The 16,196-nt window shown below is 40.8% G+C and overlaps 1 protein-coding gene across 2 annotated transcripts in view; it reads left to right on the plus strand.

Annotated features, from left to right (window-relative positions):
- Positions 1-3,868: 3,868 nt before the first annotated feature.
- tm9sf2 (transmembrane 9 superfamily member 2) overlaps positions 3,869-16,196 on the plus strand; it is a 45,391-nt gene continuing 33,063 nt past the window's right edge. The window contains exon 1 of one of the 2 annotated variants that reach the window (XM_033023085.1): positions 3,869-4,060. In XM_033023085.1, coding sequence (XP_032878976.1) covers positions 3,920-4,060 — 141 coding nt within the window. In that variant the 5' untranslated portion in view covers positions 3,869-3,919. The remainder of the gene's footprint in view (positions 4,061-16,196) is intronic. The other variant, XM_033023086.1, reaches the window with a different exon arrangement.

Raw genomic sequence — 16,196 nt, forward strand, 5'->3', positions numbered from 1 at the left:
ATCGGTAGGGGGAAGATGCTTGTGTTGATTATTAAAGATGTAATAGCCGCGCATTTGGAAAGTATGGCAGGATCGGTCAAAGTCAGCATGAATTTAGGAAGGGGAAATCATGCTTGACTAATCTTCTGTAATTTTTTGAGGATATAACATGTAGAATGGATAAGGGAGAGCCAGTGGATATGGTGTACCTGGAATTTCAGAAAGCCTTTGATAAGGTCCCACACAAGAGATTAGTGTTCAAAATTAGAGCACATAGTATTGGGGGTAGGGTATTGACATGGCTAGAGAACTGGTTGGCAGACAGGAAGCAAAGTGTAGGAATTAATGGGTCCTTTTCAGAATAACAGGCCGTGACTAGTGGGGTGCCGCAAGGCACGGTGCTGGGACCCCAGTTATTTACAATATAAACGATTTACACGTTGGAATTAAACGTAACATCTCCAAATTTGCAGATGGCTCAAAGTTGGGTGGCAGTGTGAGTTGCGAAGAGGATGCTATGAGGCTGCATGGTAACTTGGATAGGTTGGGTGAGTGGCAGATGTATGGTAAATGCAGTATAATGTGGATAAATGTGAGGTTATCCACTTTGGCGGCAAGAACAGGAAGGCAGAAGGAATGGGTGACGTTTCGGATCAAGACCCTTCTTCAGGGATGCTGCCTGTCCCGCTGAGATACTCCAGCTTTTTGTGTCTATCTTCGGTTTAAACCAGTATCTGCATTTCCTTCTTACACCAGCACGTGACTGTGCCCGAACCTTAAACCAGGATATGTGCGGAAGTAGATTTTGGCTATAATTCCGTCTTGAGTAAAACTTTCATATCTTTGGCACTGGTTTGCAAGTTCCATCTGGACTGTGCTGATAGAACCGACACAAACTCAAACCTAATATGTTTATTCCTTTTTTGAACGATAGATAAGATCACCTTATGGACAGGAAACCAATGCATCACATACATGATGCAGTGCTTGCCCGAAGTCAGGACTTGTTCCACTATTCAAGACAGACTGCAACGTGGGCCTTTTTCCCCAGGAGTGGAAAGGTCAAAGTCTGGAGGGTATAGCTTTAAGGTCAGAGGGGGAAAGTTTAAAGGAAATGTGAAGGACAGGATTTTTTTTACACAGAGAGTGGTGGGTGTTTGGGAAGAGCTTCTGGGGTGGTGGCGGATGCAGATATGATAATGGATATTAGATAGACACATGGAAATGAGGGAAATGGAGCAATATGGATCATGTGCTAGGTAAGAACTTTAACTTGGCATCAAGTGTGACACAGACATTGTGGGCCAAAAGAACTGGTCCTGTGCGATACATTTCTATGTTCTGGACTATAATCCAGAAACAGCCCATTCAACCCAAATGAACCCTACCAGGGATTAGGGTCAGCACAATCCTCCTTCCTTCCCTCTTCAACCCCACCAAATTTCTTTGTTTCCTTCTCTGTTGCTTTTAATTTGGCAAATGTGAGGGATTGTCCAGTCTTGCTGAGAAGGATGTAAGTTAACCTGGCTCCAGTGTGTCCCAAAACCAATAAAATAGTTTGAAATTGTAGTCACTGCTGTCATAGAGTCATAGGGCACTGTAACGGGCCCTTCAGCCCGCCTTGCCCATGCTGACCAATATATTTCATCTATGCTAGTCCCACCGACCCACATTTGGCCAATAACCCTCTAAACTTTTCCTATCCATGCATCTGTCCAAATGGCTTTTAAATGTTGTAATAATACTTGCCTCAACTACTTCCTCTGGCAGCTCGTTCCATATACCCACCATACTCTGTGTGAAAAAGTTGTCCCTCAGGTTCCTATCTTCCTACCTTATACCTTTAACATCTTGCTCTTGATTCCCCCGGTTTGGTAAAAGACTGTATTTGCCCTATCTATTCCCTTCATGTCTTTATACACCTCTGTAAGTTGTCCCCTGTGCTCTAAGAAATAAAATCCTAGCCTGCTCAGCCTCTCCCTATAATTCGGACCCATAGTCCTGGTAACATCCTCGTAAAACTACTCTGCACTCTTTCCAGCTTAATGACATCCATTTTATAGAAGGATGACCAAAATTGAACACAATACTCCAAATGCAGCCTTATCAACATATTGTACAACTGTAACATAACATCCCAACTTCTGTAATCAATACCCTGATCTACCACAGTCGCTGATTCAAAAAGGCTGGCAGCATCATCTAGGACCCACACCATCCTGGCCACACACTCATCACTCCGCTGCCTTCAGGTAGAAGGTACAGGAGCCTGAAATCTGCAACATCCAGGTTCAAGAACAGTTTTTTCCCCACAGCCATCAGACTATTAAACTCAACTCAAACAAAAATCTGAACTTTAATAGCCTTTTGCACTTTATATACTTATTTATGTGTGTATATATTCAATGGTATATGGACACACTGATCTATTCTGCAATATGCCTACAATATTCTGCTGTGCAAGAATTTCATTGTCCTATCTGGGACACATGACAATAAATTCTCTTGAATCTTGAATCTTGACTGATGAAGGTCAAAAAACCGAAAGTCTTTTTGACCACCCAATCTATCTGTGACCCCTCCTTCAGGGAACTATGTACTTGCACTCCTAAATCCTCTGCTCCACAACACTGCCCAGGGACCTGCCATTCTCGGTGGTCCTGCCCTGGTTAGACTTCCCGTAATGCAACACCTTTAACTTAACCGCATTAAACCATTAGCCATTCTCAGCCTACTTGCCCAACTGGTCAAGAGGCTGTAATTTTTGATAACCACTTTCACTATCTATGATTCTGGAGAATTTAGTGCCATCTGCAAACTTATTAATCTTGCCTTGTACATTCTCACGTGGGAAGCACAGCAGTCAACTTGTGCAGAGCAAGCTATCGCAAACAGCAGCAATACAAAGCAAGTCATTAGCTTCAATGACGTTGACTGAGAGATAAATATCAATGACATTAGCAAAACTTCAAAATACTCTCATGGAATCTTTCAAATCTACTTATGTTTAACGTCGTATTGAACCCCAGAACCCCTCCATACTACACCGGTGGGATGGGGTAAATTTCTGGAGTGAGATTTGAACCACAAACTTCTGACTCAGAGGCAAGAGAATGTTCTACCCAACAAATGAAAACAACATATGCTGAAAACTTGACATAAAAACAGAAAATGCTGGTAACAATCACCAGGTCTGTGTCTATGGGAAGAGGGATAACTCAAACATTTCATGTGTAGGAAGGAACTGCAGATACTGGTTTATACCGAAGATAGACACAATCTATCCCGTCTGAACCAGTCTGAAGAAGGGTCTCAACCTGAAACGTTCTCTCCAGAAATGCTGCCTGTCCTGCTGGGTTACTCCAGCATTTTGTGTCTACCTTCAACCCAATCATTTCAGGCAGGTACACACAATTGCTGGGGAAACTCAGCGGGTGCAGCAGCATCTATGGAGCGAAGGAAATAGGCGACGTTTCGGGCCGAAACCCTTCTTCAGAAATCATTTCAGGCATCCTGTTTTGTTTCCAACATTTTCAGATTTTGAACCAGGTAACACTATTACCAACATTTTCTGACTATGAACTAGACATCCATATTTCCAACATTTGCTGATTTTGAACTAGATATCCTCTTCAAAGGCAATGCTGGGAATCACACAAGTAGCTCGTTCTTCACAATAACCCTTTCTGGCTTAAGCCCTCCCTTCACCACCTCCAGTTTAAATTCCATTTGGAATACTTTGGAGGACCAAGAAACCAAGAACCAAGACCCTTCAGCCTTTCAAACGTGTGCTATCTCAAGTGGTGCCCATCCCACAGCTCCTCCCCTCCCCGTCCCCACCCTTGCAAGGTGTTAGTGGGAGGACTCATCCACTGTCCCACAATGCCGCGGGTGTGCGCGTTGACGTGTCGGTTTGTGACGCTGCGGGCCGAGCGGGAGGATGAGGATGAGGATGAGGATGTGTTCGTGTTCCCGGCTCCTGCTGCTGTTCGCCACCGCCGCCCTCCGCCTCGCCTCCGCCTTCTACCTGCCCGGCCTGGCTCCCGTCAACTTCTGTGAAATCAAGAGCGACGAGTGTCAGGTGAGGCGGCCGGTCCGGGGGGGGGGGGGAGGCCCAGGGCCGTGCGGACTCACACACCTTCACCCCCCCCCTCCCTCACAACCCCCCTCCCTCAACCCCCCCCCCCCCCCCCTCCCTCACAACCCCCCTCCCTCAACCTCCTCCCTCACCACCCCCCTCGATCCCCCACCTCCTATCCTCGATCCCTATCAAACCCTCTCCGCCATCAACCTCCTGTCCAGACCTCGATACTCCTCAACCCCCACCCTCGTTCCCTCTTCAATACTCCTCATCCACCCACAATCCATCTACCCTCACATTCAAACCTCCTCTTCCCTCGATCCCCCTCTTCACGCCCCCCGACCCCCCCCCCCCCCTCTTCCTGCCCTCGACCCACCCTTCTTCCTGCCCTCGATCCCCTTCTTCCTGCCCTCGACCCCCCCTCTTCCAGCCCCCGACCCCCCCCTCTTCCTGCCCCCGACCCCCCCCTCTTCCTGCCCCCGACCCCCCCTCTTCCTGCCCTCGATCCCCCTCTTCCTGCCCTCGATCCCCCTCTTCCTGCCCTCGATCCCCCTCTTCCTGCCCCCGGCTCCCCCTTCCTGCCCCCGACCCCCCCCCCCTTCCTGCCCCCGACTCCCCTCTTCCTGCCCCCGCCCTCGATCCTCTCCTCGCCCGTACCCTCGATCCCCTACCTTGGTCCCCCTCCGCCTCGCCTTTGACCCCTCGTCCTCATTCTCGACCCCTCCCCTCCCTTGATGTCTGCAACATCCTCTCCACCCACTACCCCCCCCCCCTCCCCCCCCCGACTCCCTCTCCTCCCTCGGTTACTCCTACCCGCCCTCAACTCCCACTACCCCATTCTTCTCCCACCCTCATCCGTCCCCATCCAACTGCTCGCACAGCCCCTTCTCCTATCCAAACCCCCTACCCCAAGGAAATACTTGCTGTAGAGGGTGTACAGTGAAGTGCTCTTGGACAGGTTCCAGGGATTACACCTTTGCCAGTGGGAAACCGATATGGGGAAAGATTAGTCAAGTCAAGTGAGTTTATTGTCATGTGTCCCTGATAGGACACGAACATTCTTGCTTTGCTTCAGCACAACAGAACATAGGAGGCATTGACTACAAAACAGATCAGTGTGTCCATACACCATTATATAAATATATACACACATGAATAAATAATCTGATAAAGTGCAAATAACAGATAATGGGCTATTAAAGTTCAGAGTTTTGTCCGAGCCAAGTTTAATAGCCTGTTCTGTACTTAGAGTAGTTCTGTTCTGTGATTACATAGAAACATAGAAAATAGGTGCAGGAGTAGGCCATTCGGCCCTTCGAGCCTGCACCGCCATTCAATATAATCATGGCTGATCATCCAACTCTGTATCCTGTATCTGCCTTCTCTCCATACCCCCTGATCCCTTTAGCCACAAGGGCCACATCTAACTCCCTCTTAAATATAGCCAATGAACTGGCCTCAACTACCTTCTGTGGCAGAGAATTCCAGAGATTCACCACTCTCTGGGTGAAAAATGTTTTCCTCATCTCGGTCCTAAAAGATTTCCCCCTTATCCTTAAACTGTGACCCCCTTGTTCTGGACTTCCCCAACATCGGGAACAATCTTCCTGCATCTAGCCTGTCCAACCCCTTAAGAATTTTGTAAGTTTCTATAAGATCCCCCCTCAATCTTCTAAATTCTAGCGAGTACAAACCGAGTCTATCCAGTCTTTCTTCATATGAAAGTCCTGACATCCCAGGAATCAGTCTGGTGAACCTTCTCTGTACTCCCTCTATGGCAAGAATGTCCTTCCTCAGATTAGGAGACCAAAACTGTACGCAATACTCCAGGTGTGGTCTCACCAAGACCCTGTACAACTGCAGTAGATCCTCCCTGCTCCTATACTCAAATCCTTTTGCTATGAATGCTAACATACCATTCGCCTTCTTCACTGCCTGCTGCACCTGCATGCCTACTTTTAATGACTGGTGTACCATGACACCCAGGTCTCGTTGCATCTCCCCCTTTCCTAATCGGCCACCATTCAGATAATAGTCTACTTACCTGTTTTTGCCACCAAAGTGGATAACCTCACATTTATCTACATTATACTGCATCTGCCATGCATTTGCCCACTCACCCAGCCTATCCAAGTCACCTTGCAGCCTCCTAGCATCCTCCACACAGCTAACACTGTCCCCCAGCTTCGTGTCATCCGCAAATTTGGAGATGTTGCATTCAATTCCCTCGTCCAAATCATTAATATATATCGTAAATAGCTGGGGTCCCAGCACTGAGCCTTGCGGTACCCCACTAGTCACTGCCTGCCATTGTGAAAAGGACCCGTTTACTCCTACTCTTTGCTTCCTGTCTGCCAGCCAGTTCTCTATCCACATCAATACTGAACCCCCAATACCGTGTGCTTTATGTTTGTATACTAATCTCTTATGTGGGACCTTGTCGAAAGCCTTCTGAAAGTCCAGATATAACACATCCACTGTAGCAATGTTACAAAATTTTGAGATTTTAAAAATCAATCAAGTCTGTAATTTATCCCATCAAATAAAGCATAAAAATAAGTTTAATTTGACACCTAATTCACTTTCATATCTCAAGTATTTAAAAAGTTATGGCCATTTTCATACTCGGAAATTAGCATCTTGTTCCCTATTGATTTTCTATGGACATAACAAAAAAGCTGTGATCGTGGACAGTCAAAAGCCCATAACTTTCTTAAAAATTAAGAGAACTGAATGAAATTTTCAGTTATCATAGATTGAAGCATTCTGAAACAAATATAAAATAATCTTACTTGGATGACCTGAAATTAAAGCATATAATTAGTTAGTTACCTAATTGTAGCTAATTTCAAACTTCAATTACTAGATCTAAACATCTATCCATCTCTTAATAAATGATTAACATTTTTAAATAGCCTGTGTCCAAATAATATTCACAAATAATTCACAGTAAAACATGATTTTTAAATCTCATTTACATTAATTTATAGGCCAAATGGAAGGAATTTAGTGTTTAATTGCTGTAAATTAAAGTCCATTTAAATCAGCTTTCTAGTGGGATCCTGTGAACGCGCTGGTTTAGAACGTTCACATTGCGGTAGATTTGTACCCTCAAATGCCCAGAAAAATACTGCGGGATATAATGGGGCCAAAATTAGCTACTCGCAATATTAAACTTTGTATAAAGGGATCTTAAGAAGCCCTTTTTAACATAAAAATAAACAGCCTACCTTCCGTTTTCCCCTGTATGAGATCCGGTCGGTTGTCGGCAGTCGGGGGTTTAGAGGTTAATTTTTAACCTACTATAACAATTTAATAAAGCCCTTAAAACTAATAATAGCTCAAGCGAGGGAATCTTCCAGCGATTTTTCGTTAATAATTAACTAGGCTGAAAAACCTCGATTTGAACAGCCTAGGGAAAATCGCGTTTTAAACCCGCCCCCTCTAAACGGCGCCAAAATCGCGCACACGGGCTGGGACAGATTTTCAGCGACGCTTCAGGTACGTTTTGCAACATACCTATCCACTGGTTCTCCCTTATCCACTCTACTAGTTACATCCTCGAAAAATTCTATAAGATTCGTCAGACATGATTTACCTTTCATAAATCCATGCTGAGTTTGTCCAATGATTTCATCACTTTCCAAATGTGCTGCTATCCCATCTTTAATAACTGATTCTAGCAGTTTCCCCACTACCGACGTTAGACTAACTGGTCTGTAATTCCCTGTTTTCTCTCTCCCTCCCTTTTTAAAAAGTGGGGTTACATTAGCTACCCTCCAATCCTCAGGAACTATTCCAGATCCTAAAGAGTTTTGAAAAATTATCACTAATGCATCCACTATTTCTGGGGCTACTTCCTTAATAATATAATATAATAATAATAATATATATTTTATTGTCATTGCACGTCAGTGCAACGAGATTTAGTGTGCAGCTCCACTGATGTACAAGAAAGGTAAATAAATACAATACGTAAATAAGCAAGCTGAATTGATTGACGTGACCATCTGAGGGAGACTGTCCAAAGGGAGTGGGTGGGGGGGCACTCATTAGGGCCGGTTCAGAGCCGCTATAGCTCTTGGGATAAAACTGTTCCTGAGTCTAGAGGTTCGGGCGTAGAAGGCCTTGTAACGTCTGCCGGAGGGAAGTAGTTGAAACAGACCGTGGCAGGGGTGTGATGAGTCCTAATGGATGCTGAGGGCCTTCCTGAGGCACCGCGTGTGGTAGATGCCCTCCAAGGCTGGTAGCTCTGTCCCGATGATCCGCTGCGCTCTGTTGACGACGCGCTGAAGAGCTCTCCTCTCCGCCTCCGTGCAGCTGAGATACCACACAGAGATGCCATACGTTAGTATGCTCTGTGGTGCAGCGGTAGAACGTTGTCAGCAGCTGTTGGGGCAGACCAGTCTATTTTAATGTCCTCAGGAAGAACAGTCGTTGCTGTGCCTTCTTGACCAGCGCGGCGGTGTTTGTGGACCATGTGAGGTCTTCTGAAATGTGAGTGCCCAGAAACTTAAAGCTGGACACTCTCTCCACACTTTCCCCGTAAATGGAGATTGGGGCGTATTCTCCAGAATGGGACCTCCTGAAGTCAATAATCAGCTCCTTGGTCTTGGAGGTGTTTAGTGCCAAGTTGTTATTGGCGCACCAGTCCGCCAGGTTCTGCACCTCCGCTCTGTTCTCTGGGATGCAGCCTATCTGATTAGTTCTGTACTCTTGTGTTTAAGAACAAGTGAAACTATCATTGAAACTGACAACATTCTACAGGGCTCAAAACAATGGTATCCATGGCTGAGGATTTAAGAACTAGGGATCACAATCTCAAAATAGGTAGGCCATTTAGAAATTAGAAGTATTTTGTTCACACATTGTGAATCTATCGATTTCTTTATTGAAAAGCACCGTGGAGGTTCAGTTGCTGAGTAGATTAAAGATAGATTTTGTACCTTAAGGGAATTAAGGGATATAGGTTTGAGACTTGTAACCCTGGACAATTGGTTGCTCTTAATTATTATTATTATTATTTTTTTTTTTTAATTAGAAGTACAGTAAATTACAGTAATACACATCACATATCTTATTACATTTTGTTGTACCACTTCGTTTTTCGAGCTTTAAAAAAGGTAGAAATAAAAGAAGTAAGGAAAGTGAGCAAGAATCGTGAAGGTGCAGGAAAGTGTTGGGAGAAGAAAGCCCCTTGGGAAGAAATTAGAGAAGGAAGAAAGGAAATAAGACCCTAGAAAGAAAAAAAAAAAGAAAAAAAGGAAAAACAATCGCTCTATTGTAACACAAAACTCCGCAAAAAAGGATATAGCAACCGTGTTTTTTTTTTAATTTATTTTTTACCCCCCCGTTACCAGATCCTGGTACCATTTATATTTTAAATTACTATTGCACCTTATGCTTGTAATAGTTCCGTAAATGCAGACCACATCTTTTGGAAGTGGTCTGCTTTGCCTGCTAGGAGGAGTCTCATCTCTTCCAAGTGTAGTGTTTCGAACATGTTTGAAATCCACATTTTTATTGTTGGTATTGGAGCATTTTTCCAAAATTTGAGTATAAGCTTTTTTCCCATTATTAGCCTGTAATTAAGTAAGTTCTTTTGAAACACATTTAATTCGGGGTTACCTTCCGATATTCCAAAAATGATCCATTCTGCTTTTGGTACAAGTTTTATTTTAAATAATTTTGTGAAGATTTCAAATATTTCGTTCCAGAATTTTTGAATTTTTATACAGAAAACAAACGAGTGCGCTATGCTAGCTTCTTGTGACTGACATTTATCACAAATGGGTGAGACATTGGGGAAAAGTATATTTATTTTAGTTTTTGAATAATATAGTCTATGTAATTTGTCGGGTTGGAGGCAGGTGACTAGTGGGGTGCCTCAGGGATCGGTGTTGGGTCCTTTGTTGTTTGTCATGTACATCAATGATCTGGATGAAGGTGTGGTAAATTGGATTAGTAAGTATGCAGATGATACCAAGATAGTTGTGGATAATGAAGAGGATTTCCAAAGTCTACAGAGTGATTTAGGCCATTTGGAAGAATGGGCTGAAAGATGGCAGATGGAGTTTAATGCTGATAAATGTGAGGTGCTACACCTTGGCAGGACAAATCAAAATAGGACGTACATGGTAAATGGTAGGGAATTGAAGAATACAGTTGAACAGAGGGATCTGGGAATAACCGTGCATAGTTCCTTGAAGGTGGAATCTCATATAGATAGGGTGGTAAAGAAAGCTTTTGGTATGCTAGCCTTTATAAATCAGAACATTGAGTATAGAAGCTGGGATGTAATGTTAAAATTGTACAAGGCATTGGTGAGACCAAATCTGGAGTATGGTGTACAATTTTGGTCGCCCAATTATAGGAAGGATGTCAACAAAATAGAGAGAGTACAGAGGAGATTTACTAGAATGTTGCCTGGGTTTCAACAACTAAGTTACAGAGAAAGGTTGAATAAGTTAGGTCTTTATTCTCTGGAGCGCAGAAGGTTAAGGGGGGACTTGATAGAGGTCTTTAAAATGATGAAAGGGATAGACAGAGTTGATGTGGATCAGCTTTTCCCTATGAGAATAGGGAAGATTCAAACAAGAGGACATGACTTCAGAATTAAGGGACAGAAGTTTAGGGGTAACATGAGGGGGAACTTCTTTACTCAGAGAGTGGTAGCGGTGTGGAATGAGCTTACAGTGGAAGTGGTGGAGGCAGGTTCGTTGGTATCATTTAAAAATAAATTGGATAGGCATATGGATGAGAAGGGAATGGAGGGTTATGGTATGAGTGCAGGCAGGTGGGACTAAGGGAAAAAAGTTGTTCGGCACGGACTTGTAGGGCCGAGATGGCCTGTTTCCGTGCTGTGATTGTTATATGGTTATATGGTTAATGTTTTATATTGAATTAGAGTATGTCGTACGTTGATCGAGCATTTATGCACATATAGTAAGTGTTTATCCCAGCTCTCTTTTGAAATTTTTATAGCTAGTTCTTGTTCCCAGTCTCTTCTAATACCATCGGTTGTAGGTATTTCTATATTTAAAATAATGTTGTATAAGTATGATATTAGATTTGCTGATTCAGCCTTTGTCTTCATGGCTTCATCCAATAAGTCTGGGGGCATGTTATGATAGTCTTTTGTGTATTTTTTCAGATAGTCACGGATTTGAAGATATTTAAAATATTGATTATTTTTCAAATTATATTGCAGTTGTAATTGTTGAAATGATAATAATTTTCCTAATTCATACAAGTCTCCGAGCGTTTTGATTCCCATTCTTTCCCATTGTGTAAATGATTTATCTATAATTGAGGGTTTAAACGACGGGTTATTGACTATTGGCATTAAAAGAGATAGATTTCTTAATTTTAGATTCTGTTTTATTTGTTTCCAAGTTCTAATTGTGCTATGTATCATTGGATTTTTATTATAATTTTTGTTATTCAGATTCATTGGTGAGAGGAGAGTCGCTCCTGTATTACACGGAGACCAGTCCTCTCTCTCCATTACAATCCAGTCCACCTGCTGGCCAGAGTTGTCCAGCATGTGAATCATATTTTTAATATTTACTGCCCAATTATAGTACATAAAGTTAGGGAGCGCTAGACCACCCATCTCTTTTGGTTTACTAAGGTGTGCTCTTTGTATTCTGTGGGATTTGTAATCCCATATAAAATTTGTGATGTCTGAGTAGTTGTTTGAAAAACTTTTCTGGAAGATATATTGGAATTGATTGAAATAAATATAGGATTTGTGGTAAAAAGATCATTTTTATAGCATTTATTCGACCTATTAAAGACATCGGGAGCGTTTTCCAGAATTTGATTAGATTATTTAGTTTCTTAAGTAAGGGGCTATAATTGGCATTAAACATAGCGTGATAATTTCTAGTGATTTCAATTCCTAAATATTTAAATTTTTCTGTGGCTATTTTAAAGGGGAATTTCAAGAGATGTGTTGAGTCTTTCGGTCATAGACATATAGACATAATTTCACTTTTGTTCCAGTTTATTCTGTATCCTGAGAAAGATCCAAAGTCCTCAATTAGATTTAATATGTTTGGTATACTGATTTGCAGTTTTGTGATATACAGTAATACATCGTCTGCGTATAAGGATATTTTGTTATTTGAATATTTTGTATTATAACTGTAAATATCCGGGTGTGTTCTAATTTTTTCAGCTAAAGGTTCAATTACCAGAGCGAATAACAGCGGTGATAATGAACATCCTTGTCTATTGCCCCTTGTTAATTGGAATTTCGTAGATAGTATATTATTAGTTAATATTCTAGCCGTGGGTTTGTTATATAATAATTTCATCCATGCGATGAAGTTCTCTCCCATTTGAAATTTTTGCAATACTTTAATCATATAATCCCATTCAAACGCTTTTTCTGCGTCCAATGAAATGATAGATAACTCTTGTTCTTGAGGTTTGTGTGAATGCATTATGTTAAACAGACGTCTCAGGTTATTAAATGAATGTCTCTTAGGTATAAATCCCGTTTGATCCTCATTTATTAATTTACTAACATATTGACTTAGTCTTCTAGCTAGTGTTTTCGCTAATATTTTTTGATCCGTATTTAACAAAGCAATAGCTCTATATGAGCCTGGTTCTTCTATATCTTTATCTTTTTTAAGTATTAATGTGATCGTTGATTCTGCTAGTGTTTCAGGTAAGATTTGTTCTTTAAAAGCATATGTATACATTTTCTGTAGACGTGGTGTAACTATGTCGTAAAAACATTTATAAAATTAATTACTGAATCCGTCTGGTCCTGGTGTTTTTCCATTCTTAAGTGTGTTTATTGTGTCTTCTATTTCCTTAGATGTAATTTGTGCTCCCAGTTCCTCTTGTTCCTTCAATTCTAGTTTTTAAAGGTTACAATTGTCCAAAAATTCTGAAACTTTATTATTATCTATTAGCGTTTTCGATGTGTATAAATTCTTGTAAAATTGAGCAAATCTTTTATTGATATCATTAGGTAGTGTTAATAATTCCCCTCTATCTGATTTAATCTTTAAAATTGCATGATCTTTTTCCCGTTTTTTCAGTTGGCGTGCCAAACGTCTATGGGGTTTATCCCCAAATTCGAAATGTTCTTGTTTTGTAATTTGGAATAATCTTATAATCTTCTCTGATAATAATTTATTTAGCTTAAATTTCAGTATTAACATTTTATTATGTTTATCCATAGTTGGGTCTTTAGCATTATCTATATCTAGTTGTCTGATTTGTTCTTCTAATTGTCTTTCATTCTTATTCTTTTTGTTTTGAAAAGCTTGATACGAGATAATGACTCCTCTAATAAATGCTTTGAAGGATTCCCATAATAAAGTGGGCGATATATCTGGTGTATCGTTTGTCTCAAAAAATAGGTCCATCTGTTTTTTTAGATATATACTCCCTTGTGGGTCTTTCAGAATTTGCGAGTTAAACCTCCAAAACGATTTGTTCGTAGACATTCCTTCTAATTTTAAAACGAAAGTTAGCGGGGAGTGATCTGAAATCGTATTGGTGTGATATTTAAGGTTCATAGTACAAGGGATTAGTTTTGTATCCACTAGGAAGTAGTCTATACGTGAGTATGTTTTATGTACCATTGAATAAAACGAGTATTCCCTTCCAGTCGGATTCGCGATCCTCCAGACGTCTGCTATATTTGTTTTTTTTATATATGTATTTAAGTTCACTAGTTTTAGATTTCATATTACCTCTTTGTTTTTGCATCGATTTATCTAAGTACGGATCTTAAACACAGTTGAAGTCTCCTCCAATTATAACATTTTGGTAGTTAAATTCTGCGATTGTATTCAGGATTTTATTAAAAAATTGAGGATCATCAAAATTGGGCGCATATATGTTTACCAAAGTGATTGGCGTAGCATGGATCTCTCCTGTAACTAAGATATCTCCCTTCCTTATCTGATATAATGTCCTTTGATTTGAATGGTATTCCTTTGCGAATAATAATTGCGGTGCCTCTGGATTTCGAAGTATATGAGGAGTGAAATGTTTGGCCTATCCAATTCGCCCTCAATCTCTTCTGATCTTGATGTTTAAGGTGCGTTTCTTGTAGAAAAGTAATGTCCGTGTTATATGATTTCAACTGAGCTAGTATTTTGCCCCTTTTAATTGGTTCATTAATACCCCTTATATTCCAGCTACACAGTGTGATTCCTCCCATTTTCTTTTGTTTATCATCTTGCACTTTCTCTGATTTTAATACCCTTATTTATTACGGTGCATCCATACCTCAGGACCTTGGATATTTGGGGGGCGTTTATATTATTAACTTCCTTGGTAGATCCCTTTTGCGATTTTCCTTGGGAAAAAAAAACACATAGTTGTGACATATTGTGATTTAAAAAAAAATTGAACAAGTAAAATTACAGTGTCTGAAGTATTCGACACTAGTACGTGTCCCACGCGTCTGTGGGATTCGACATCTATTCGACTTCCGAAGTTGATGTTGTACAATTAGCTCCGCTCCTTTTATTACTCTAAACCTAGGAAGTCGGTGCCATTTCAAAATCAATTATATTTCACCCAATATATATATATTTCATTCAGACTTATCAGATCTGTGTTCAGCTACTGTGAAATTTATTTATCTAACACTTTCATCTACTAATTATTTATAATTAGTTATACCTTTGATAATAATAAGCTGTTAACTGTAAGGGTTAACCAGAAACAGGCTCCTGGAATTATGCCAGGTGCTTGAGTCTCCTCCCTTCTCCACACGAACTACATAACACTTAACCTTTCAGTATTATCTACTTTAATTCTAAAATTTGTTATCTCTATATACGAGCTAGTCAGTCTTATTAGCAGATTATTACATATTGCCCATTATATAGTTCAGGTTAGTTTCCATTTATATTTCTAATTAGTATTGTTAATCATTATTAATTCTCTATATTTTGTAAAGCTGTTTTAAGATCTTAAACCGCCCTTTGTCCTTGTGTTTCCACATTCGGCTCTGCTGTTCATCTCTGCGTTGCTTATCAGTCTTTCCTTCATTTTGAACAAAGAATGTCCTTGAGTTGAATTCCAAAGCGTCCAAAGGAGTTAAGGTGTCTAGACCAGCGCACGTGGAAATGCTCTTCCATTTTAAACTTTTAAAGAATGGTATTTCTTCCCTTATCTTCAGGTGTTCTCTGTGAAGTAATAAAAGGAAAGAAATTGTCCATATCGTCTCGCTGCCTTGATTAATCTTCTGTTTCTGCCACAATCTCTTGGGCATATTTATAAGATGCGTCCGAATTAGTGAAAGTTTTCTCTTTTCCCTTGAAAGTAATGCGCATCCTGGCCGGATAAAAAAACGCCACATCTGACATCTTTAACTCCATGGAGAATCTGTCTTGTCTGTGCGAACTTTCTTCTCTTTTGCACGATCTCATAGGGATAATCCCGGAGGAGTTTGATAGAGTCGTTTCCAAAGGTCATCTTCACTCCATATTTGATTTTTTTCATCAGCTCTTCAAGTGCTGAAATGTCCCAAAGTTTGACTATGATCTGTCGTGGGTGGGCTGGATCTGCTTGTGATCTTGGCTTAAATCTAGGTATTCGATGTGCCACTTCAATTTCCGGTTCCACAGGTAAATTGAGTACATGTTTGATTAAGTTGGCAGTGAACTCACGGGCGTTATTCCCCTCTGCCCCTTCTGTTACTCCCAGTATTCGTACATTTTAGCGTCGTGAGCGAGCTTCGAGATCAAGACATTTATCTGAGACTTTCGCCAGTTGACTCTTGAGGCTGTCTAGTTCTAGCTTCATTCCCTGCATATCTTCAGCCATTTGATCAACAATTGTTTCCATGTCTTTTATTTCAGTTACATGTGAAGAAACAATTACATGCACAGCCTCAAACTTCTTCTTAGTTTCTACTTCCCCTTTATTAATTCTCCCCATTAGCTCTTCATGCACATCCTCAATTCGTTTTTGTATAATACCAATGCAGTCAATAACTTTTTGATTACCAGCATTGATGTTCGACATATTTTCCATCAATTTAACATTAATATTTTCCATCATTTTTGAGTTTCCAGCCTCAATATCCTTTCTCAGTTCTCTTACCGAGTTCTTTATCTCCTCCATTTCAATTTTCTCCTTAGTAGCCATCTCA

This window comes from Amblyraja radiata, chromosome 6 (assembly GCF_010909765.2).
Source record: "Amblyraja radiata isolate CabotCenter1 chromosome 6, sAmbRad1.1.pri, whole genome shotgun sequence".
In the NCBI taxonomy this organism is placed as follows: Eukaryota; Metazoa; Chordata; class Chondrichthyes; order Rajiformes; family Rajidae; genus Amblyraja; species Amblyraja radiata.